We start from the raw sequence: 25,114 nt of genomic DNA, 5'->3' as shown, positions 1-25,114 counted from the left end.
GTGGTGCCTCAGCAACATTTCCTAGACCGTCCAGGTTATTTGGCATTAATAAATTATGGATAGTGAAACAACTGTCATGTGCATCCTTACTTTATAATAAAAACTTTGTTAAAAATTTCAAGGAAAGCAGATATATTCCAATTAAGTTTTTAATCCATATCTATACTTTAAAATGACTAAAAACTGGAGAATGCAGTTTAATCACTTTCATAGTTTAGAGTGTGGACATAGGTTATTCCAGAGGACAAAGAAAAAAATTAAAGGACTTTAGAATTTTTGTTTGTTTGTTTTACTTTTGAGAGAGAGTGCGTGAGAGCCCGCAAGTTGGGGAAGGGCAAAGTGAGAGAGATTCTCGAGCAGGCTCTATTTTGGGCATGGAGCCAGATGCGAGGCTTGATCCCAAAACCCTGGGATCATAGCCTGAGCTGAATCAAGAGTTGGATGCTTAACCGACTGAGCCACCAGGCGCCCCTAGAATTTTTTTTTTTTTCAGTCATTCACACTTGAGTACCTTTTTAAAGAGAAACTTAACACGGCACTTCCCGATTTTAAGGAAAGAAAATATAGTCAAATCACTGGGGTAAGAAGGCAAAATTTTGGTACCACGGTGGCCACAACAGCATTCTGAGGGATAAATCAAAATATTTGATCTTTGGTGGCTTCAGTGCCTGCTACCTAATCCATTCATGGGTGAGTCTAAATAAGGTAAGAATTCTCTGGAATCGTGATTTCCAGTAAAAACCATATAAGCTATATATATGTAATTTAAAATTTTCTAGTAACCACATTAAACAAGTAAAATGAAACAAGTGAGCCTGGGCACCTGGCTGGCTCAGGCCGTAGAGCATAGGACTCTTGATCTCAAGATTGTGAGTTTGAGCCCCACATTGGCCATAAAGATTACTATAAATATAAATAAATAAATCTTTAAAAAAGTATATTTAATCTAATAAAACCAAAATATTTCAGTATGTAATCAGTATTTGTCGCATGTGAAGAAATGTCTTACATTTTTGAATGTGTGTTTAATGTTTGTAATTCATTGTGTATTATACTTAAAGCCCATCTCATTTTGGGCCCACCACATTTCAGGTGCTCAATTGCTACATGCAGCTAGGAATGACTATATTGGACATCGTGTCCCTAGAACACTGAAGGGATGTGTGCCCATGATATTGAGAAATAGAACTTGCCTTCTATCATTAGATAACTTGCCTTCTATCCAGTGTAAAATATTAAATATTAAAATTACCTACCTCAGGCGATGCCTACTTCAGTGCCGGCCAAGTAAAGCATTAACGTAGGTCATAAATTGTTAGTTTGAAGATTCCCTGTTTCTATGACCAAAATAAATACATTTTTGGTTTAACAATCACTGTTTAGTAAAACATTCATGAGTTTCAGTACTTTTGTTTTTACCTATGCTGATACATACTGTGCCAGAACTAAATTCTCTACATATTTTATGTGATGCAAAGAAAAAATGGTTTTATATTTTTATGTTTTGTAGTTCATCTAGAAACTTCTGACTCTTACTATATTCTGAACTTTATTAAGAATAATAACAGCTGCCTTAACTCTTTATGATACTAAATTATTTTAATTGGGACTGTCATCTAATTTTATTTTTCTTTTATATTTTAAGGATATGGAATATTATCTTGTAAAATGGAAAGGATGGCCAGATTCTACAAATACTTGGGAACCTTTGCAAAATCTCAAGTGCCCATTACTCCTCCAGCAGTTTTCTAATGACAAGCATAATTATTTATCTCAGGTAAAGAAAGGCAAAGCAATAAAAGACAATAACAAAGCTTTGAAACCTGCCATTGCTGAATACATTGTAAAGAAGGCTAAACAGAGGCTAGCTCTGCAGAGATGGCAAGACGAACTCAACAGAAGGAAGAATCATAAAGGAATGATATTTGTTGAAAATACTGTTGACTTAGAGGGCCCACCTTCAGACTTCTACTACATTAATGAATACAAACCAGCTCCTGGAATCAGCTTAGTCAATGAAGCTACCTTTGGTTGTTCGTGTACGGATTGCTTCTTTGAGAAATGTTGTCCTGCTGAAGCTGGAGTTCTTTTGGCTTATAATAAAAACCAACAAATTAAAATCCCTCCTGGTACCCCCATTTATGAATGCAACTCGAGGTGTCAGTGTGGACCCGATTGTCCCAATAGGATTGTACAAAAAGGCACCCAGTATTCACTTTGCATCTTTCGAACTAGCAATGGCTGTGGCTGGGGTGTAAAAACCCTTGTGAAGATTAAAAGAATGAGTTTTGTCATGGAATATGTTGGGGAGGTATGTTCAACTTACAACAGATACTGTGTGTGAGAGGTGGACGCTTTTTGAAAAGTTAACGTTTTACAGCAGTAACAAATATTGGTACCTATTTATATTATTATTTGTAGGTATGTAGACATTTCCAGCTTCAGAGAAAGGTTTCATGGGCATAGTTAGAGATATAAACTTGTATATGAACAAAAAAAATACATAGAATGGCAAATGAAATAGTCCTCTTTCAACAAACACCCATTTGTAGTCATTGAAACTGGCATATGTAAAATATGGCAGCTAGTATGACATAAAAGTTCTAAGAAGAAAATCAGATCTAAACACATGCAGACTTTGAAACTTTTAGATTGTAATTCATCCATTTGATTAAATATAGTTAACTGTAGTTGGCAGAAGTCAATACTGTGTGAACATGAGAGGCACTGTAGAGCTGACCAATGTTTTCTAAGTGTTGTGAAGTACATTATATAAAACCGTTTTATTGCATCCATTAAAAAAATCAAATTCTTTGTAGCTCAGCTAGAGACTGTTCTCTAAATTACCAATGACTGAGCAAATTTATGTACTTATTTTTTCATTTGTATTTTTTAGAGAGAGTACGCAACCGGGGGGATAGAGAGAGAAACCAGACAGGCTCCACGCTCAGCGCAGAGCCCGATGTGGGGCTCAATTCCACAACCCTGAGAACATGACCCCAGCTGAAATCAAGATACACAGTCAAATGAGTGACCCATTCACCCCCAAGCAAATTTCTTTTTATATGTATAATGTATATGTACAGAAAATAGTATTTTATTTACCATGTATCACATACTATTCTAAGCACCTCATGTTTTAACTCATTAATCCTTTGAGTAACTCTGAGGTAGCAGTGCTCTCTCCTTTCTTATCGATGAGGATACAGGCACAGAGAAATTCAGCAAGATCCACTGTAGTGAAGAGGAGCCAGGATTCAAAACCAAGGCTCCAAAATTAGTGCACTTTGCTGCTGTCTACACTTCCTCAAACTGAGTGGTATATTAAGCTGCGACTAAAAAAATACAGGTGTGACCGCCTATTGCAGGGTGTCAAATCTAACATTTTAGAAGTTATGTGGAGGGGTGCCTGGGTGGCTCCATTGGTTAAGCATCTGACTTTGGCTCAGGTTGTGATCTCCCAATTAGTGGGTTCAAGCCCTGTGTCAGGCTCTGTGCTGATAGCCTGGAGCCTGCTTCAGATTCTTTCTTCCTCTCTTTGCCCCTTCCCTGCTTGTGTGTGCACATGCGCTCACCCTTGCTCTTTCTCTCTCAAAAAATGAATAAACATTTTTTAAAAAATGTAAAAGTTATATGGAATTAGGTCACATATAATTAATCTATATTCATCTAGAATTCTGAGATTAAACTGCAGCCTTGTTTTGACCCTTAGATTTTTAGACAGTGGCAGATTATCATAAATCACTATTCAGGATACTACATCTCGTATGATCAGACTTTTCTGTTTTGGCTTACTGAATGCAGGAATTGTATCTCGTTGACACCATGAATTGCTTTAGACATTTTTGGTTTCTTAAGCTGAGCACCTGGTAAAGCTGTGTTCTTAGAACTGTAGAGGATGGTTTTGACCCACAGAATTTCATGAAAACAACCTAGTCTACAAAAGTAAACATTGCATACCATTGACTGCAGATTTAACATACCTTCTTTTCGTGTATTCGTAACAAATTCCCACTTTGTCGCTGCACAGATGAGTTACAGAAAAAAATATGCTTTTAGAGCATTTTTACTGTAAATTTCGTCTTTATGTTCCAGGTATGTCCTACAGAAAGCTGTATTTGGGTATGTTTTGAACATGTGATTACGTGAAAATGAATGCACTGTCTCCACTTGTTGGCTGTGGGCCGTCCTGATTCCTGTCTGAGCGGCCGTGATTGTCCTGCACTCATCTCTCCCCTTCATTTCCCACGTCTTTCCATCTAGCTCTTCTAGAGTTGTTTGTGCGAATGTTTTGTTTTGATGACACATTCATTTCTTATTTTTAAACCTTCAGAGGCACTAAGACAGTAATAATGATTTATGGATGAGTGTTTCTTTAGTTCAACAATAGCTATATCATATACTATAGTTTTTTTCTTTTTAGGTAATCACCAGTGAAGAAGCTGAAAGACGGGGGCAGTTATACGACAACAAAGGGATCACATATCTCTTTGATCTGGATTATGAATCTGATGAATTCACAGTGGATGCAGCCCGATATGGAAATGTCTCTCATTTTGTGAATCACAGTGTAAGTGTTAAAGAATAGACAGGACTAATTAGCACTGTTTTTAGTGGTTTTCCGTAGTTGAGGAATAATTATCTTTAAATGACTTATCCTTTTAATATTTCCAAAGTATTTTAATACAGAGACCTCTTTGGTTAGGTTATGTATGGTATTATTGCCATATTAGGAAAATTGAATGAGGTGTCTGTCCAATACCATGCATTTTGTAAGAGTTTTTACGTATGTTCATTTAATCTTTCCAGAACTCTTTAGGTATTATTTTCATGTAGAAGACGAAGTTAACAGAGGAATTAAGAGGTAGAAAGGTTAAGAATTACATACAACTGTAGAGGTTTCTTACAGAAGTTAACACAGCTGAATTTTAGGATATGCAGCTAAAGATAGCTGTATTTTCTTAAAATGTGAATGTGTTAACATTTTTACAGAATTTAAGAATTCATGGAGTACTGACATATTAAGGACTATTTTTCTAAATTACAAGTTAGTATTTTTAATTCGTGTTTGAAAAGAATTTAAGAAATAGCTGCAACCCTAACTCTACAATTTTATACTTATAAAAACTATTTCCAAAAATAAGGGAGATGAATAGTTACTGGGTACCTACTAAGTGCCAATAGGTAAAATAGTACTGGGCTTGTGAGATTGATGTTACCTCCATTTTATAAATTATAAGGAAAATGTGTCTCCCCTCCAGAGGGGAGGTATACAGCTGACCATCTAAGGAACTGTAGACCATGCTAAGCTTTTTGATGGATTCTATATCAAGAAACTAGTTTATGTTTAGTAGTGAAATGTCAGAGACCTTCTGACTCCCTTGTTATGATTTACTTAAACTTGTGCTTTAATTTTTTTCTTAGTGATAAATCTGAAATACTCTCAAAATAGATGTATTCTGTTTAAGGGCACTTAAACAATGATTTTGATTTTTAGATCTTCTTGCATAGTCCAGACCTTAATGTAGAATTCTCGAAATATTAATCCCAAACAGAAGTAACAGTAAACAGTAACAGAAAAGTCACAGAAGTTACAATAAACCTCCATGCAGTATAAAATTTGAGTTGTATAATGCTAACTTGATTTTTTAAATACCGTTTTTCTGTTTCTTTATGCCTTCTTGAACTAGGTACAGGTGAAATTATAATGTTGTATAGGACTTGCATTATAATTCTCCAGAAAAATTAAAAAGTTGAGATAGATGAAGCAGGATTGGTGCAAATGTTAATTGTTGAAGCTGCAGGGTGAAGCTGCAGAGCATATGTGGATTTATTATTTTCTCTAGTGTTAATGTATGTCTGAGATTTTCTGTAAGTGAAAACAGTATTTTTAAATTTGCATGCCTCAAAGACCTCCAAATAGTAAACAACTTAATTTCCAATAGAACTTAAAAAAATAATAGTCTAGGGAATTAAATATTTCATATGGCATGTAGAAGAGCCTGTCCATGTCATTTTTACTTAAATGGGTTCTCATGTTCCTTTTTAGTGTGACCCAAATCTTCAGGTGTTTAATGTTTTCATTGATAATCTCGACACCCGTCTTCCCCGAATAGCCTTGTTTTCCACAAGAACCATAAATGCTGGAGAAGAGCTCACTTTTGATTATCAGATGAAAGGTATGGTTTTCAGTACGGTTTGATTGATGTTCAGTTGTTTGAGTAGGAAGACTGATCTAATCAGAGTAGGAAAAGACCTTAGATTATCTGAACCAAACTAATATTAAAGAAGCAAAAAAATGAGGCTATAAGAGTCTTTTTACACAAGATCACAAAGCTAATGCTAATGCACCAGAGGTAAAACTACGATCTGCCTGAGTTTGGGCTGAGTAATGCGCTTTTTTCTATATCATGTTATCACCTGTTTTTTTCATAATTTCCATCCTAAAAGTTTGTTCTACATCTTTTCTCAATACTACTTGTATTTTAAAATAGTAAGGCATACATTCCTTTTTTTTTTTAATTTTTTTAATGTTTTATTTATTTCTGAGAGAGAGAGAGAGACAGCGTGAGCAGGGGAGGGTCAGAGAGAGAGGGAGACACAGAATCCAAAACAGGCTCCAGGCTCTGAGCTAGCTGTCAGCACAGAGCCCGACATGGGGCTTGAACCCACGAACCATGAGATCATGACCTGAGCTGAAGTCAGACGCTTAACCAACTGAGCCACCCAGGCACACTGTAAGGCGTACATTCCTGAAAATTTACTAAGAGATGGGTATTCGGAAGGTTGAAAAGATTTAAATCACATCTGAATTTATTATTCCATTCCTACTTGGATTTGGCTTTTTAAAACACACATCAGTTTTATTTGCCTTATTGGGACCATATGTTTTTTCTTTGATTTGTTTCTCTAAGTGTTAATTATAGGTTGTTACTATTTGGCCTGACTCTGTGGCCCTTAAATAATGTATGAAATTGAACATGTATCAGATTTTCCCAATAAGTTTCATCATTTCACAAAGCTGTTCTCGGAAGCATGGCTAATAGCCTATGCTTTTCTCTCTTACTAGCCACACACCATCCTTTCAAGATAATTCATTATTTGTCTCTGAATAGTCACATTGATTTAAAACTCATTAGAAATTTGAACTTCATTCTGAATGGTCTTAAACTTTTTCTTGTATATTTCTTTTTCTGCTTATTCAGGTTCTGGAGATGTATCTTCAGATTCTGTTGACTACAGCCCAGCCAAAAAGAGGGTCAGAACTGTGTGCAAGTGTGGAGCTGTGACTTGCAGAGGTTACCTCAACTGAATTTTCAGGAAACAGAGCTGATGATTGTAGTTTTGTTTTTTTTTCTAATGTTAATGTTTTAAAAAAGTATTTGGGACTCTTTTCATATTATCAGGATTATATGCTATGTTAATATACAATTCATGTTTCAAACTATTGGCCAAATGCATTACTGATGCTTCTGAAGAGAAGAACACAGGGTCACAAAGACTAATTTTAAAATGCACATATTTAGTGATTAGAAACCAAACCTGAAAAGAAAACTACTGACAGTTCAGCATATACATAAGAGGTCTGTGTGAATAGAGAAATGCCTCCTTCAGTGTTTAAGTGTTAAACCGATAACGTAACAGTCACTAAGATCAAGTATTCAATCTGCCATACATACACCTTGAATTTAGAGAAAGAGTTAAATTCAATTTGGGCAGATAATATACAAGTGCTATTTTTGTCTTGTCTCCCATTATTACTCATTGTACTTGTATTCAAGAAAAACAGGTGATACTGAATTATACTCTATTTTCTACTTCCATTAAAATACTGGGATCTTAATGATACAGAAATTTAAGGTCTAAAATTAAATGTAAGCAAATTTAATTACAGCTTGATTTCATATTTTGAAGCAATCCAGACTGTTAAGAGGCATGTGTGTCTGAATCAGCAATTCTTAAAAGATTGTTAATCTTGTAAAAGAATAATTTCCAAAAAGCTCTAAGATTATGGAACGGACGACCATTATGCTGCTTTGAAAGTGTGGGGCAGTGGGACCAAGAGGGTTTCTTGGAAGTGCCAGAGTGGGGAAATGGAGCGCTTTCAGGGCCCCTCTTAATAATGCGAATTGAGAGATCTGTGTTGCATACCCAGTCTAAACAGCAACAGCAACACAAGACACTCCTGCATGCACCTGTCCCTAACAACAGTGTTTCCTGCAGCACATGCATATTACATCTTCTGAATTTCAGGCGGCTTTAACATTTCCACCAAATTTAATTATTTTTGTATTCCCCGCAGGCTCTTCTTAAAATAATCTATATTTTGAACTGATACTTATTTTTTATATACATGAATTTTTTAAATGTGATAAAGCTAAACTTGGCTTGGCCAAAATGTGTATCTGAATTGTGAGAACATTTTTTACTTGAACCATGAAGACTGAAATGGAATACAGTTGTTTGGTTTTTGTTTCTGTTTTGTTTTTCTGCATAGTAAAGCCTCAGTTGGGAACAACTGTGTTTTCATCTCTGTGATTTGGGGATTTGTAATCATGGTGTCCAACATGAAGGTAAATGCAGCAAGTAAATCTAGCTTTCAGTATTCCTAATTAGATTTTACCTAAGCTCATCACCCCATTGCTTTACTGACCTAAAATAAGTTTGAGGAAAACTGAACTAACCTCAAGAATGCAGCATTTCCCATATCTTCTTAATCCTTAACCTCTTTTTTTGGGAGAAGCTAAACTTTTTTCATTATATTGCTTTCACATGATTTTCTCTTTCATAACATAGGGTAAATTCTTTACATGTTTGGAGTCTCACAGTGTATTAACCAAAATCTGCAGAAGGTGTCATGGAAAAATCTATTTCTTAGTGCCATTTCTTATGTTTTCTTTATGAGGAAATAGTCACATGGTGTCAGTGTTGAGAAAGCATCACAGATTTACAAGTGCTCCCAATGGCCAAGCTCACTTTGAATTCTAATTCTCCCAGGTTTAAAAAAATATGTTCTTCTTAAAACATGTTTTACTGTCCAGTTATTGGATCTTGTCTTTTTGTGGTTTAATAGAAATTTAGTAGGTCTTTGAGATTTGTTACCTGTGTTACCCTTGTTTGATTACAAAGCTGAACTTTATCAGTAAAATAGAAACTCTCTACATGAGGCTGTTAGGAGCTTTTAACCATTTTAAGTCAACATTTAGCTTCTCAAGCTGTTAGAATTTGTTCTCTCAAAATAAAGCCAATATTCAAGGGCAGTATTTAGATGAAATTTAAACTGTAAGTTAATCCATTCTGCAAGGTGTATTAATACCATAGTTTTCAAGATCTCCATAAGGATTGTGATACCCAGTTGGTAATCTCAGGGTTTTTTCCCCATATGTGCAAAATCTAGACTGCACTTTTTTCTGACAATTCACTTTTCTTTAGCAAAATAAATTTAGGTTTGCATTTGATTTTCTATTGTGCAAGTTTAGCTTTGTTTTTGAATATTTTATTTTGCTTACCAGTAAGGCTACAAAAGGGACCAAAAAAAAAACCCCAATGTATTCCTGTACTTTTGAGATTAACCAAAGGTTTTTATACCATTCCTTTAAACGTTATTTGCCTTTAAAGAAAGTTTAACATTGTCATGGTTGGTCTGTTTGAATATTAAAGTAGAATTTTACGTAGCATAATGTGGATGGATACTTGTGAAATATTTTGAGCATTATGAGTCACCAGGTTACTTAAACACATTGTGCTAAATAGGTGAATACTGTGTGGAACTGCAGGGAAAGTTATGACCTAAAGCTCCTATTCTTAGAGCAAGTCTCAGGCCCTTTATCTGCGCTCCTGTGCATCTCCTAAACCTGTGAGGCCAGTGCTGTCAGCCCTACAGCAAAGGAAAGGGCTCTGGACTGGTTAGGTGACATGACCAAGCCCTACATCACCCAGCTCAGGGGCAGGAAAGTGCCTATTCATACCGGACTCGTTCTGTACTGTTAAAGTTTAAACAAATTGTAAATCTTGAATTTCTCTTTTAGGCAAATGTGGCTAGTCACTGCATTTCTTCTGTGATGTACCTTGCCTTGGCATTTTGAAATTTTTTTTTTCACTTTCTCCTTTATACTTTACAGTTCTTAGAGTAAAAATCAAGTAGCCACTATAATCGATCCTACCCCGGCCCGTGCTCTTTTTGAGAGGCATTATTGCATCGTGGCTGAGAGCATGGACTCTGGAGCTTGAATTCCTGTATATTCAGTCCTGGCTTCACTCTTTCCCATGTGAACTAACCTCTCTGTGCCTCAGCCTCCTCATTTGTGAGTGGGGAGAATAAACTTCTCTGCCTCAAAAGGTGGTGGTGAGGACTGAAGAGTTAATATCCAGTATGTCATCACCGAGTAAGCACCACATGTAAGTATCTGCTGTAATTATACTGTACTGTAAACCTGCACTTTTGTAGTCTTTGGTGATCACTACAGGTTTTTTGTTTTTTTGTTTTTTTTTTTTAATCAAGTGTTTTCTAGTGCTCTTAGCCCTTAAATTCATTCACCTGGCATTTATTATGCCAGGTTCTCTTAAAACAATGAAAATATGGCAGTATGTAAAATTAAATGAAATGGATGGTGTATCTATACAGTGCTAATATATTCAGAAGAAGGTTTACAGGCATGCGTTGAGTCCCCATCTTGGATTATCAGCTATACTACTAAGATGAGGTCTTAAATGTCAGTGAATTTATAGTTACACTTGATTACATGACTTATTAATGTAGTGTAACTAATTTTTAGAACTACAGATTAAAAATGAAGTTTCTGGGTTTGTGTATTAGGCCTGTTGTAGTTATGACTAGCTATTCAGTGATCTGTACTCTCTACTGGTCTCTGTGGTGATTTTCTGTTCACTTTGCATTCAGGCAGTAGAACTCCTCGGAGAGATAGGGAAAATGGGATAAATGTATTTCTACCCCAATCACACAGAGTCTGGAGCGGACTTCATCAAAAGCTGGGAGAAAGCTTTCTTTCTGCAGAGCTAGAAAGAAGGGGTCAGTGCAGCAGGGTGATAATGTGTATCACTGTTAGTTTCATTGATCTGCAAATTGACTTAGAGACTCCACTTAAACTTAAGGGAAATCTCCGCCTTCACTTCCTTAATCTATAAAACGTCAGCATATCCCAAACTGTTGATGAATATTTGTTAATGGAACTTTATTAAACCCACATATATAGCTGTGCAAGAACATGATGGACTTGAAGGAAATCCAACAATTCATAGAACACACTTAAACCTTTGTCATTTCATTTTCTTCTTTTAGGTGCTAATTTCGCTCCTTTTAATTTTACCTTTGTGTTCAGCATTCATAAGTGATCTATCTTTTGAGATAAATAAGGGGCTGATTTCTTTTTAAGTGTTTTTATGACCCGGGATACGGCCATCTATCGGGGTGAATGTGCCATTGGAGCTTGAGAAAGAGCCTGCTGTTGGGTGGAGTGATCTGTGTCGGATGCAGTCAGTTAATGGTGCCTTGGAATTGGATAGCCTTGCTCACTTTCCTGTGCACTAATTCAGTCACCGATAGAGGAACAGGTTGAGTCCCCAGCTAGACTGTGCATTAGTTTGTGTTTCTCCTTCGGTTTGCCTTGTATATTTTGAAAGTGTTTTCAGGAATGTACACATGTAGGATTGTGTCTTCTTAGTGAATTGGACCTTTTATCATGAGAAATTTGTTTGATGGTAATATAGCCATTCCAGCTTTAAGTAGTGGAAGTATTTAGATATTTTTTTCCATCCTTTTAACCTGCCTGCATCATTTGAGATGAGTTTCTTAGAGACAGCATCTAAGAACATTGTGGTTCTTTCCCTAGGTTTTCTCTGGTATGTTTTGACCATTTTCACTTAACTGTAATTATTGATGTTTGGATTTAGTTCTACCTTGTTTTCTGCTTTTTACCTCTATTTTTTTGTTCCTGTGTTTCCCCTTTACTGCCTTGTTTAATGTTACATGAGCATTTTAAAATATGCCATTCTGATGTGTCCGTTACAAATGTCCTACCTCTTTTTGTAGGTTTTTTGGTGATTGCTCTAGAATGTAAGGTTTTTCATTTTTAAGTATCTAAGAATGAGCTTTTTCTTTTTTCAATGACTATATTTTCCCCTGTCGCCAGCTTCTCATATAAATATTGCAAATGCTCTCCTTTAGGTAGCTCAGCTTCTGGTGTGGAGGGAATTTCAAAATCGGAGGAGCTCTGGGAATCTGCATTGGTGCTAAAATTTAGCAGCCTTTCCTCCTGAGGTATGTGTTTCCCACTGCTTACGGTTGTGGGTTCTCCAACACTAGGAACTGTATTGGCATCTTGTTCTCTGCTTTTCAAGTCAGAGTAAGTATCCTTTGGGCAAAGTACATTTTGTTCCATCTGAGAGGCAGGAATATTCTCCTTGATTCTTGGTCTATAGCTGCCTTTGTTCAAGAAGGTAATATCCCCACTGATTCTCTCTTGGGATGATAACAAAACAGTGTCCGATTGGCTGTCCCAGCCTTGACTCCCTTGTTCAGATATGTGTGTTGACTGAGAAGAAGTCTGGGAAGAGATGTGAGTTGACTCTCCATCAGAGTCGCTAAAAATCTTTGGTGATTGAGAGCCACCTGCCTCTGTGGAAGAAGGGAGATTTTCCAAACTGTCCTCTGTGATTTCATCATTTCTTTTAAAGAACACTTCCCACTGTGGTACTTCTACATCAGCCTTTTGCTGGTGATGTGTGAGAGCACCTGGGTCTTCTTGAGATGAAGCTGGTGTCTGTAATTCTTCTTCATCTTCGCTGTTGGATTCTTCACAGTCTATAAAGTTTGCCAGAGGAAAGGTTTGCATACTCTCTTTGTACCCCGTGCTTTGTCTCCAGTGTTCAGGCTGGTTTGGGGAAGCTGCAGTCAGTAGATAGACCTCAGGGTGAAGAGTTAGCTTGTATGGAACCTTGTGCCTTAAAGGTAATGGCATAGGATCATCAAAGAGATCATCTTCTTCCTCTGTGGGAAAAACACAACAGATGTATGGGAAACACAGAAGCAAAGGGAACCAATTTGTGCTTTTAATTTAAAATCCAATTTGTAGCATGTAGTTGTATTTTCAGTTGGTGGAGCTGCAAATAATAGGTCACTCTTCTAAGAAAAAAAGCCCCTTTTTTTTAGCATATTCTGAACAATTTAACTACCACCCTTCAACTAATGCCAGACTTTACTGTTGAATATTGATCTGTGTTCCCCAAATAAGGTCACAGTGCCGATATCAGTTCTCAAACTTGGCTGAACATTAGCATCATCTGGAAAGTTTGTTTAAATACAGCTTTTTGTCCCATTCCAGATCTACTGAATCCCTGAAGGTGGGACCCAGTAATTAGATTCTCACTTTAAGTTCTGTGGGTGACTCAGTTCATTAGCCAGGTTTGTAAACTGAGTGCTCTGCGAATAGTAGTTAGCTGATTTAATAAAAAGGCATTTTGTACAGTTATTATTGATACCTACTTGGTACATGTCATGGGCTGTGTCCTCCAAAGTTCCTAATTTGAAGCCCTAGCCCCAGTGTCATGGTATTTGGAGGTGGGACCCAGAAAATGGGGTTAGTACCCTTGTAAGAAGAGGAAGACCAACTTCTCACTTTCCTTTATGCATGTGGAAAGGCCAGGTGAGCACACATTGAGGAGGAGAGGCTGTCTACAAGCCAGGAAGTGGGCCCAAGAACCAAACCTGCTGGCATGTTGACCTTGGACATCTCAGCCTCCAGAACCGTGAGAAATGTCTTGTGAAGTCACGTGGCCTCTAGTAATTGTCATAGCAGCCTGAGTCAGCTAAGTGCACACTACTATGTGACAGATACTGAGGGAAATGCAGATTAGATCAGCTTCAGCCAAATAGGGCTTACTTTGAATAAGCCACATTTAGTGTCATGAACAAAGTCAACAAATTTACTGATTTTTTTTTTTAAGCATTAGCAATATAGTGAATCCAGTTCACTTATGTTTCTTCACTTATTTTATTTTTTAGTGAGCAAGCAGGGAGAAGGCCCAAGGGGGAGAGCGAATCCCAAGCAGGCTCCACACTCAGCCAGAGCCCAACATGGAGCTCAGTCCCACCAACTGTGAGATCACATCCTGAGCCAAAATCAGGAGTAGGATGCCCAAGCAACTGAGCCACCCAGGTGCCCCCACTTAATTTCTTAAAATGAGGAAACTTTCCCTAAGTGGAGAAGGCTTGTAACTGGGGGGAAAACAAATATTTTCCTGCCTTCTAATGGCATGTAACCTAAGAAGAAGATTAAATAAATGCTCATAAGACCGTCTCTGGCAACTTAATTGTTCTGGTGTTACCTCATAACTACCCACCTAGAAAGAGGAGTTTTCCCAGTGATAAAAGGATGTGGCTAACCCCTTTATAAGAGCTGGTTTTTAAAAATGGACGGCAGGGGTCACCCTCTTGCTCCCATGTTCCCAAGGAGACTGGCCTGGAGAAGACGGGTTGATGACAATACACTAGGTCAAAACCAGATCAGTTTGATTCCTAGCTCTAATTCTTAAGCAACTATTTATCTCCTTTTCTGAAGGACTTAAGGTGACTAACGTGTCTAGCTACTATGTTTGGAATCATCCTGGTTTCTAAGATTGGGCTTTATTTCAGCATATGGATTGTAGATGTTTTAGCCAAAGTTACCTTTTTACAAAATATTTTTGTATCCTAAGTTTATACCAGTATTCTGGTGTGTTTCAACTGTAAGATAATCTGTTTTTACCATTAATCCATTTTATGTGTTTGAAAAACAAGTTTCCATACTATACTATCAAGTTTATTCTGGCATGATTTCTCTGTATGAAACAGGAAAGGCTTAGAACACTAAGAAGTGTTAAAATCCTTAATAGTATTTGTACAAGCTGATAAACACACTTACACCCAATTTTAAAAAGGACAAATGCTATAATTCTGTCAATACTTTCTGTCAGTGTCTGTATAACTTGATATAACCATATTGGAGAACAATTGGACAACATCTCTCAAGCACCGTAATTTCTCCAGTTTAACCCAGTAATGAGAGGTGTGAAACGGATTTCTGCATAATGTTGTTCATCACAGTATTATTTGTAAAAGTTAAAAATAGGTTAGCCTAAGTGTACAAAGATCCGATACACCATTACATAGCCATAATGCAAAATGTGCAACTGTTGTGTTTGAACAATCACAAAAATTTCCCAATAAAAACTTTATTTCAGCCTGTGTGCATCTATTCACTCGACCGCAGGGGGTAAACGCCCTTGTGCAAGCTCCTGTCCTTCCCTCTCACTGCCCTGATCCCGACGGGAGGACTGCTGTCCACCTCTCCTTGGTCCAAGACTCCAACCACAAGACCATCTTAGGACCCTCTGCATTATAATTATTGTTCTCATTGGTGCCCACACACTATTAAACAAACAAACAATTTTTGTTTTTTAGAGAGTGCAAGCAGGGGAGGGACAGAGAATCCCAAGCAGGCTCTGTGCTGACAGCAGCAAACCCGATGCCGTGCTCAGACTCACAACCAGACAAATCACGACCTGAGCCGAAGTCAGGTGCTTAACTGAGTGAGCCACCCAGGGGCCTCCTTTTTAAACATTTTAATGATCCTCTGAGTTCTGTGGATATTTTTATAAATGAAGGGAAGGGATATATTAAAATGCTATTCAAAGTAAATTAGAGTTGTGGGATTCTGTATAACTTATTTTCTCAATTAGCTATCCTGGGTAGCTGCTAATTTATAAGAACAAAAACTGATTTCATAAATTGGTCTAGGGGAATAATTATAATAGCTGTTAACTACTGAATTATGTAAAGATGGAAAAAGCACAAGGAGCTTTATTGAAATGGTTTTCAAAAGAGGCTGACAAGGAAGACTCCTGGGTTTGCCCGCTGTAGCTGACACAAGAGAAATTAATTGCTTTAAGGCTTGAAACTAAAGAAACTGAAAAACTGGTCAGCACACCTCATGGAAAGCACCACAGACCTTAAAACACACAGGACGGAATTTCAAAGTCAGTGATACATATGGACTTAAGGCAAACATGATCCCGGTGGCTTACAAAATACATCTAAAAACACATACTAGGGGACTGAAGCCAAAGAGTTGCCCAAAGACCTTGACCTGTACAAATAAAAGCTATAAAAATTACTGTGTTAACAGGGAATAAAAATGCTAACAAAGCAACAAGGAATAAAAGGAAAAAAACCAAAACCGTAAAATTGAAAAACAAACATCATTTGAAAACTCAAACTAGTGGCCCATCAAAAAAAACAAACATACTCAACAAAAACAAGTGTCATTTGGGTAGATGCATAAAGGGACAAAATGTGAAGCTAAAAAAGATTTTGTTTCCAGCCAAGAGGGGGTAACAGGGACTGTAATTAACCTCCCGCCTGCAACATCTAAAAACCCAGACAAAATACAGCACAGGCTGTCAACAAACTGGATCTCAGGGCAGTGAAGGACAATGACACCGGAGCATGGCAACATATGAAGGGAGCCTTAAGACTGCTCCAGTTCACTTGGGGACCGTTGCCAGGTGGGAAGGGGACACCCAGGTAGAGCCCATAGGCACTTTCGTTGAGGAGGTGACTGGGAGTCCGGAAGCCAAGGTGGGTGGAGTCCACAGAGCAGAGGCCCAGAGAAGCCCCAGTAGGATTCCACAGACTGATCGGTGTGCCCTGCTGCGGCGACTCCCGGAGGCCAGGGGAACGCCAAAGGACTAAAGTAAACATTGCCCAGAATGCACACGGTGCAGGGAACGGTGCCTATTCCCGACAGGCAGAGTGAAACCCCTCAATTCACGGGGCATTCTTCAGGGGGACGAAGAAGGGCCTTGCCTTAGGAGTGGGGAGAGTTCATTCCAGACTAAATGCTGCCCTGCTCCTGCCTAACAAAGATAAAAAGCAAGACATAAAAGGATCAAACTGCTTCCAAGCCACTTAACTATGTGCCAGAACAAAGTGCATGAATATTTTTAGAAACCCAAAATTATACAGAACCTTCAGGAGGTGTGGCATCCAATAAAATATTACCAGACAAGCAGAAAGGGGAGAAAACATAGTCCATAAAGAAAGAGCCCAAATCCCAAAATGATCAAGAAAACATTGGGAGTAAATCTTCATGATCTTGGATTGAGCAAGTTTCTTAGAACCCCAAAAGCAAGACACATACGAAGACAAAAGTTAGATATACTGGGCTTAATCAAAACTTAAATTTTCATACATCAATAGATGGCATCAAGAGAATGGAAAGCTGTAGACTGGAAAAAAATACCTGCAAATCATACCTGATAAGAGAAGTATACCCAGAGTATATAAAGAAATATTACAATGCAGTAAGATCGATAATCCAGTTTTAAAATGGGCAAAAGATGTGAATGGACATTTCAGCCAAGAACATCAGTAAATGACCAATAAGCACACAAAGCAAGCTCAACATCAGTAGTGAAATGCAAATCAAAATTTCAAGGAGAGCCCACTTTATATCCGCTAGAATGGCTATAATCAAAACGTAGGAGTGACAATGCAGATAAATTGGAATCCTTATAGCTGGTGGGAAAAAAAATGTGTTCAGTTTGGAAAATAACTGCTTTGTTAAAATGCTACAACATGGATTTGTTGTATGTTACGGAATAAAAGTGCCTGCTCCCAGATTCCTATGTTGAAACCCTAACTCCCAGTGTGGCTATATTTGGAAACAGGGCCTTTAAAGAAGTAATTAAAGTAAGTTCATAAGGATGGGACCCTGATCTAATAGGATTAGTGTCCTTATAAGCGACATCAGAGAGCCCTCTCCCCCTACAGACATATCTGCAAATATTCAAAGCACCGTAATTTATAACTTAAAAAGCAGCAACAACCAAATGTCCATCAACTGGTGGATGCACAAATAAAATGTAGCCCCCCAAAAAGAAACAGTAATGATACATACTACAAGACAGATGGATTCTGAAAACATGCTAAGAAGCGAGGCACAGAAGACCAAATGTTGTATGGGTCCATTTACCAGAAACATCTGAAGAGACAAATCTAGAGATAGAGTGGTTGCCTAAAGCTGGAAGTAATAATGAGTAACTTCAAGCGGGCAGTTTCTTTTTGAAGTAATGGAAATGCTCTGAAATTAGTGGCAAATGGCTACGTAAGTCTGATAGTAACAATCATGTAAGTGTTCACCTAAAAAGGGTGAAATTTATGGTATATAAATTATACTGCAATAAAACTTTAAAAAACTGACAGATTAAAGCAAAAAAAAAAAAGTATTGTGGGTTTTTAAACAATAAAATGTATGACCATAATTACAGAGACTAAGGAGGAGGTAGGTCCATACTGTCTTAAATTTCTTATACTGTACAATACTAGAATAATATCTGTCTTAATATTTCACTCTGGTAGGTTAAAGATGTATACTATACACCACTAAAATAAAGAGTTGCTGCCAATAAACCAACAAATTAAATGTAATCCATCATTACTCCATCCAAAGGGAGACAGAGAAGAACTAAAGAACAGAAGGAACAAACGGCAAGATGGTATATTTAAACCTAACCGTATTAGGAATCACATTAAGCATAAATGGTCCTAGAGCACTCCAGTGAAAAGACAAAAATTACCAGATTGGCTATTAAAAAACAAGACCCAACAACATGCTGCCTGTAAGAAACCTACCTTAATTATAAAGACAAATTAAAAATACAGAGATGAAAAAAGATCTACCATACTAACACTGGTCAGAAGAAAGTTTAATGGCTATATTAGTATTTGATGAAGTATATTTCAAAGGTAAGACTATTACCAGGGATAAAGAGTCATTTCCTAAATATAAGAGGACTTAATCTTAAACATGTGTGAACCTGATAGCAGTGCTTCAAACTGATGAAGCAAAAAGTGATAGCATTACAAGGAATAACAAACCCACAATTGTAACTGAAGATTTCAACAACTTCTGTAATTCACAGGGCAAAGTAGAACAAGTAAATCAGCAACGATATGGAAGACTTGAACATTATCAATCAACTTTACCTGATATTTGTACACCACTCCACCCAACAGCAGTATATATATTTCTTTTAAGTACAGTGAAACATTTATCAAGACAGACCATTATTCTGGACCTCAAATTTCAGTCAAAATCCTAACAGTGTTTTCTCTGACCCCAAAATTAAATTCAATCACAAAATTATCTCAGGAAAATCCTCCAAAATTCAGAAGCTCAGTAACATATTTATTCTAAATAATCCATGCAAAGAAGAAATCAAAAGAAAAATTAGAAAATATTTTGAATTGAGTGAAAATGAAAACACAAGTCAAATTTGTGAGGTAATATTACAGACAATATTATTTCCCCCTGTATTAAGGGGGAAAAAATCTCAAAGCAATAACCTCAGCTCCCACATTAAGAAATTAAAAAATCAAGTAAACAGATGAAAGAAATAAAGATCAGAGTGGAAATCACTGAAATTGAAAACAACACAACAAAGAGAAAATCGGTGAAGCAAAAAGCTGGTTTTTGAGATCAGTAAAACTGGCAAACCTCTGATCCAGAAAAAATAAGACACAAATCATGTCAGGAGTGAGACAGTTGATAGCATTAGGTTCTGCAGATATTAAAAGGATAACAAAGGAAAATTATGAACAGGCTTGTGCCAAAAATTTCAACTTAGGCGACATGGACAAATTCCTTGAAAGATAACAAATTACTAAAGCTTACTCAAGAAAAATTAACCTGAATACTTATTAAACAAATTAAATTTGTAGTTAAAAACCTTCCTGCAGAGAAAACTCCTGGCCCAGATGGCTTCATTGGTGAATTCTACCTATCATTTAAGAAAGATATACTGCTAATTCTTCATAAACTGTTCCAGAAATTAAGAGTATAAAAGAACACTTCACAATAAGGCCAACAGTATCTGGATACTGAAACCACAAAAGGTACTGAATGAAAAATGAAGCAACTTTAGACTAATATCATTCCTTAACACAGAGGAAAAGAATTCTTAACACAAGTTCAAGAAATCAAGTTGAGTAATAGTTCAAAAGGATAATACATCACAACCAAATGGGGTTTGTTCCAGAAATGCTAGGTTGGTTTAGTACTTGAAAATCAATCATTGTAATTCACCATATTAACAGACTAAAATAGGAAAACTATATGATCATCTCAGTAAATGAAGGAAAAGTTATTCGACAAAATCCAATACCCATTCCCAATTAAAAAACTCTCAGAATACTACTGATAGAATGGACTTACTCCATCTAATGAGAAACATCAATGAAAAACCCACAGGTAACATACTTAAGGGTGAAAAAAATCAATGCTTTCCTCACCCCCCACAGAACCAGATGGTGACATCAACCTTTGCCACTTCTATTAAACTTGTAGTTGAAGTCTAGCCAGGTCAATAAGAATAAGAAATAAAAAATAAGAAATAAAAGCATTCAGACTGTAAAATTATCAATATTCACAGACACTATGATAATCTATGTATAAATCCAGTAGAATCTACCCAAAAAGTCGCTAGAACTAATAAGTGAGGTTAGCAAGGTTGGAAGATAGAAGATCAAAATAACAAATATCAATTCTATTTCTATATGTAACAAATTGAAATTTGAAAAGCAATAAAATGTATAATAGTATCCAAAAAGTGAAATATCTAGGGATTAATCTAACAAAAGTTGTATAAGACCTATACAATAAAAATTATCAAACACTGAGCAAAACTAAAGATTTACATAAATGGAGAGAGATACCATGTTCATGAATCTGAAGACTCAATATTGTTAACATGTCGATTTTTCCCAAATTTAATGGAATCCCAATCAAAACTCCCTCCAGGGACATTTCTGTACAAACGGCAAGCTGATTCTAAAATTCATATGGAAATGTGAAGGACATGGAATAGCCAAAACAGCTTTGAAAACTAACAAAGTAGTTCAAGAGCTTATATCACTTAACTTCAGAATTTATAAAGGTACCATAATCAAGACAGGGCAGTACTAATGTCAAGACAGAGATCATGGAACATAATAATAAGTCCAGAAGTAGACCCTGATATATATTGTCAATTAATTTTCAAAAAAAGTATAAAGATGATTCAGTAAAGATAAGTCTTTTCAACAAGTGGTTCTACAGTGTCTGGATGTCCATATGTAGGAAAAAATCAAACACCAAAAAACCTTGGATACGTAGTTTGCACCATGTACAAAAAATAATTCAAAAATGGACCACAGACCTAAATCTAAAAACTAAAACTACAAGAACTTCTGCCAAAAAACAGAGGAGAAAATAATCTTTGTGACCTTGAGTCAGGCAAAGAGTTCTTAGCTACAATACAAAAAAAAAAAAAAAAGTAAATATTTAAAATTTCTGCTCTTCAAAAGACTACCAAGAGACTGCAAGATATGCCACAAACTGGGAGGAAGGTTTTGCAAAGCATGTAACTGATAAAGCATCTACATCCAGAAACTCAAGACTCACTAATAAAAAAGCAACAAATTAAAAAAATGGATAAAGATTTAAACAGACACTTCACCAATAAAGTTACATGGATGGCAGATAAGAACATTAAAAGATGTTTAACCTCACTAGACATTAGAAAAAATGCAAATTAAAGCCATGTGATACCACTGCACACACATTAGAATGTCTAAAGTTAGAAAGTCTACCCACACCAAATACTGGCAACAAAGTAGAAGAGAACTGGCAAGAATGGAAAATGGCCCAACTACTCTGGAAAATGACTTGGCAATTTCTTAAGGATATGGCTACCATATGACCCACCCCTAGCTGTGAAAGCATATACCCATACAAAGATTTGTACTTGAATGTTCTATTTTTATTTGTAATCACCAAAAACTGGGAACAACCCAGATGTACAAGAGGTGAATGGATCAGCAAATTGTGGTATATCCACACAGTGGACTACTACTCATCAATAAAAAATTAGAAACTACTGATACATGCAACAATATCAATGAATTTCAAATATGCTGAGTGAAATGAGCCAGACATATTGTATAATTCTATTTATATAAAATTCTAAAAAATGCTAACTAATGTACAGTGAGAGAGAGCAGATCAGTTGTTGCCTTAGCATGGAAGAGGACGGCAGTGGGTAGGGGACAGCTGGGAAGAATTACAAAGTGGCAGAAGAAGACTTAGGGGTAATGGCTGTTTTCCTGATCTTAATTATGGTGATGGCTTCTCAAGTATATGCATATGTAAAAGTATCAAATTGGACCCCTTAAACATGCAGTTTATAGTATATCAATTATACCTCGGTAAAGCTTTAAAAAAAAATAACCTACGATTAAGTTTATATATGAGAAGGATTAGAAGATTCTGTACATGATAGATATAATATCTGAAAATACAACTAGTTTTCTAGAATCGGTCCTGGAATTTGGATCTAAATGTTTTTGTTTTGATTCTAAATGAGAGGAAATGCAGAAATGGAGATGGGAAAGACAGGCCTGGATTACCTGATGGGGAATCCCAGCCCCATCACTTATTTCTGGCTGGACCTTGGGGGATTTCCTTCACCTCTAAACTTCAATTTCCTTGTTAATAAAATTGGGAAGAAACCCCTTGGAAGGCTGAAGTTTGGCTATAATACACATAAAAGACCTAGTATAACACCTGCCATATACAGTAGGTGTTTAATAAATATAGTCCTGTTATCTACTCTGTTTGGTCTGTATTAGCTACATGGTACAGTAACTAACTCTCCACCAAAGCAATGCAAACTCAGAATCCTAACCACAAAATCTGGCTGCCTAAAGCAGATCTTTGTTTGGAATCTCAGATTCTGAATTCCTCAGAGGTTACCTCTGTTCTTCACTCGAAAACTAAAGTAGCAATGAAAAGGGGTAGGAAAGTACAGAAAACCCATTTGTATAAGCCTTACTGGTCAATCTGGTTGGAAATGGCCAGAAAAGTTTCCACTGTCAGCATTTACTAGTATCTTTAAGGAAATCTCCAAGATTAACAGCACAGCCTCTCCCTGTGGCCTATACAAACCACAGGGCCTACTTTCAGAAAGCACAGGCCCCGACAGTTCTCTCTGTCACCCGTTTTAAACCTGTGAAGGAGATCGGACTCCGGATTTCCCAGGCTGGAGAAAGACAAAGGACTTCCTGAGACCATGGTGACAAGTCTGAGTTACAGCAGGTCCCAGGCCCACCCCTGCCCAATGCAGCTTTCACCAGACCAGAGTAGCCTTGAAACCCACACATCTGAACCCAGGGTTATTTTCTTACCTGAGTCTAGGTGAGTTTTTCTAGCTCTCTTCAGTTTTCCAAGGGGTTTATACTTTGGCTCAGTACTTTGCGAAGATCGGCATAAAGGCTTTAAGCTGAAATGAATATGAATATTATATTTTTCCTGTTGGGAAAGCTGCTGGAAATGTAAGCATCATCTATAGAGATTATACAAACTTGGCCATGGGGAAAAACATATAACTACTTTTAAAAACCAAAAAGCCATGTTTAATCATTATGAAACCACTTCACTATAATTAAGTTGTAAATATAAGCACTTAAATACAACCTGGTACATAGCTATCTAATTGTAGGATCGAGGGAAAGCAAAACTCCTGTATTTGCTCTTGCTTTGCGGAAAAGCAGGTCCCTATTCTGCAAGACTATTAGACAATAACAGTGACACCTACTGGCATTCAGGGAATACAATATAGCTAGCTGCTTATTACTCTTCCTTTTTTAATGGGGTTGACCTAACTCATAAAAATCTCATAAATTTGATCTCTTCATTCTAGAGGTTGGAAGCTAAGGCACAGTGATGATACAATACAAGACTGTAAATAAGACTTGAGGACAGCCTGCCCTTTCTTGAGGGCCTCAGTGCCAGCTGCGCCCTTATGCCAGATTCCCAGTAGCCTTTAGGATTATCTGCAACATGCCCACTGGAAGAAAGCCATCATGCTCCCAACCAGACACGTATTTACAGCCACATCCATCTTCCATCCTTGCCCCTGTTCTCAGGCCCGAAACTCCTCTGCAGCCATCGTGTTCAACAACACAAGTTCCGCAAGTAGCAACTACTCACATTTCTACAACCTTATCCATAGTTGCACCTATTGGAATGACATTTGGATACACATTCACAGGAGAGATGTAGCTCAAGAAGTCTTTAACCTAGAAGAAGGAAAATAAAATGGACCTATTATCTCTGTAGCGAAAAACGTGGGTTACGGAAGCAAACAAAAGGGAGGCCAGGAGAAAGGACAGCAGGACTTTCTCATGGTGTGTGTCTCACCACTAGCTGCACGTGGGGATCACCCAGGGACCCCTCAGGAAGAGGAAATCTCCAACGCTCAGGCCCCACGCCCAAAATTCCTTTTAATACTGAGCTACACTGGGGCCTGGGATTCAGGATATTTAAGTGTTCTTCAGGTGATTCTGTTCCACAAAAAGGACTAAGAATCACTGATTAATGGAACGCAAAGATTCTGTTTCTTTAAATTACATTAGTTTCTTTGTCTAAGAAAATCACCTGTAATTAACAAATTCCTTTCAAGTAAGTTAGAATTAAGCAGAGTATTTAATATGCACAAAAAAGCAAAGCCTTAGAATTACATTTCTTTTCCCCAACAAAGAAAATTGCATCTTCCAGGATGCTTGATTTGTTGTATGGTTTTCTCTAATCTAGAGGACAAGCGCATGCAAAAATTTCACAAATACCTTGATTTTCAGAATGCTAAACAGAAACTCTGGGACGAGTTCCAGCTTTGTCACTTAATAGATCTTGGTGACCTTGTGATCTTGGTTAAATTACCTAAGTCCCTAAGTATTAGGGTCTTCATCTAAAAGTATAAATGAGATAACGCCTGTAAAGCGCTTGGCCTAGTACCTGGCATATATTTAACATTCAATAAAACTATCCATTACAAAAATTATAATCACAACACAAATGTTTTTATTCCCTTCTGCAAATCGGGAGACTGAGTTCTAAGTAATCATTAGAAGCCAGCTTTTCTTTTTCTTAATTTAAATTGTTTGAATGTTTATTTATTTTTGAGACACACACACACACACACAAACACACACACACACAATCCCAAGCAGGCTCCAGGCTCC

General features: G+C 37.0%; 2 protein-coding genes across 11 annotated transcripts in view; one reads left to right on the top strand and one right to left on the bottom strand.

The window, feature by feature from the left end:
- Positions 1 to 15,236, top strand: part of SUV39H2 (SUV39H2 histone lysine methyltransferase) — a 28,736-nt gene extending 13,500 nt beyond the window's left edge. For 4 of the 6 annotated variants that reach the window (XM_077758450.1, XM_077758449.1, XM_077758452.1 and 1 more), the window contains 6 exons: positions 1,646 to 2,311; positions 4,424 to 4,570; positions 6,050 to 6,179; positions 7,206 to 8,573; positions 10,122 to 10,398; positions 13,657 to 15,236. In XM_077758450.1, coding sequence (XP_077614576.1) covers positions 1,649 to 2,311; positions 4,424 to 4,570; positions 6,050 to 6,179; positions 7,206 to 7,312 — 1,047 coding nt within the window. In that variant the 5' untranslated portion in view covers positions 1,646 to 1,648 and the 3' untranslated portion in view covers positions 7,313 to 8,573; positions 10,122 to 10,398; positions 13,657 to 15,236. Of the gene's footprint in view, positions 1 to 1,645; positions 2,312 to 4,408; positions 4,571 to 6,049; positions 6,180 to 7,205; positions 8,574 to 10,121; positions 10,399 to 13,656 lie in introns of those variants that run through there. The other 2 variants (XM_077758454.1, XM_077758453.1) reach the window with 2 other exon arrangements.
- Positions 11,176 to 25,114, bottom strand: part of DCLRE1C (DNA cross-link repair 1C) — a 38,606-nt gene continuing 24,667 nt past the window's right edge. For all 5 annotated transcript variants that reach the window (XM_077758443.1, XM_077758448.1, XM_077758445.1 and 2 more), the window contains 3 exons: positions 24,084 to 24,172; positions 23,279 to 23,373; positions 11,176 to 13,006 (listed from right to left, as the gene is read on the bottom strand). In XM_077758443.1, coding sequence (XP_077614569.1) covers positions 12,090 to 13,006; positions 23,279 to 23,373; positions 24,084 to 24,172 — 1,101 coding nt within the window. In that variant the 3' untranslated portion in view covers positions 11,176 to 12,089. The remainder of the gene's footprint in view (positions 13,007 to 23,278; positions 23,374 to 24,083; positions 24,173 to 25,114) is intronic.

This window comes from Crocuta crocuta, unplaced genomic scaffold, assembly GCF_008692635.1.
Source record: "Crocuta crocuta isolate KB4526 unplaced genomic scaffold, BGI_CrCroc_1.0 scaffold32, whole genome shotgun sequence".
NCBI lineage: Eukaryota > Metazoa > Chordata > Mammalia > Carnivora > Hyaenidae > Crocuta > Crocuta crocuta.
The sequence above is the reverse complement of the archived record's forward strand: the minus strand, read 5'-3'. Positions and strand labels throughout refer to the sequence as shown.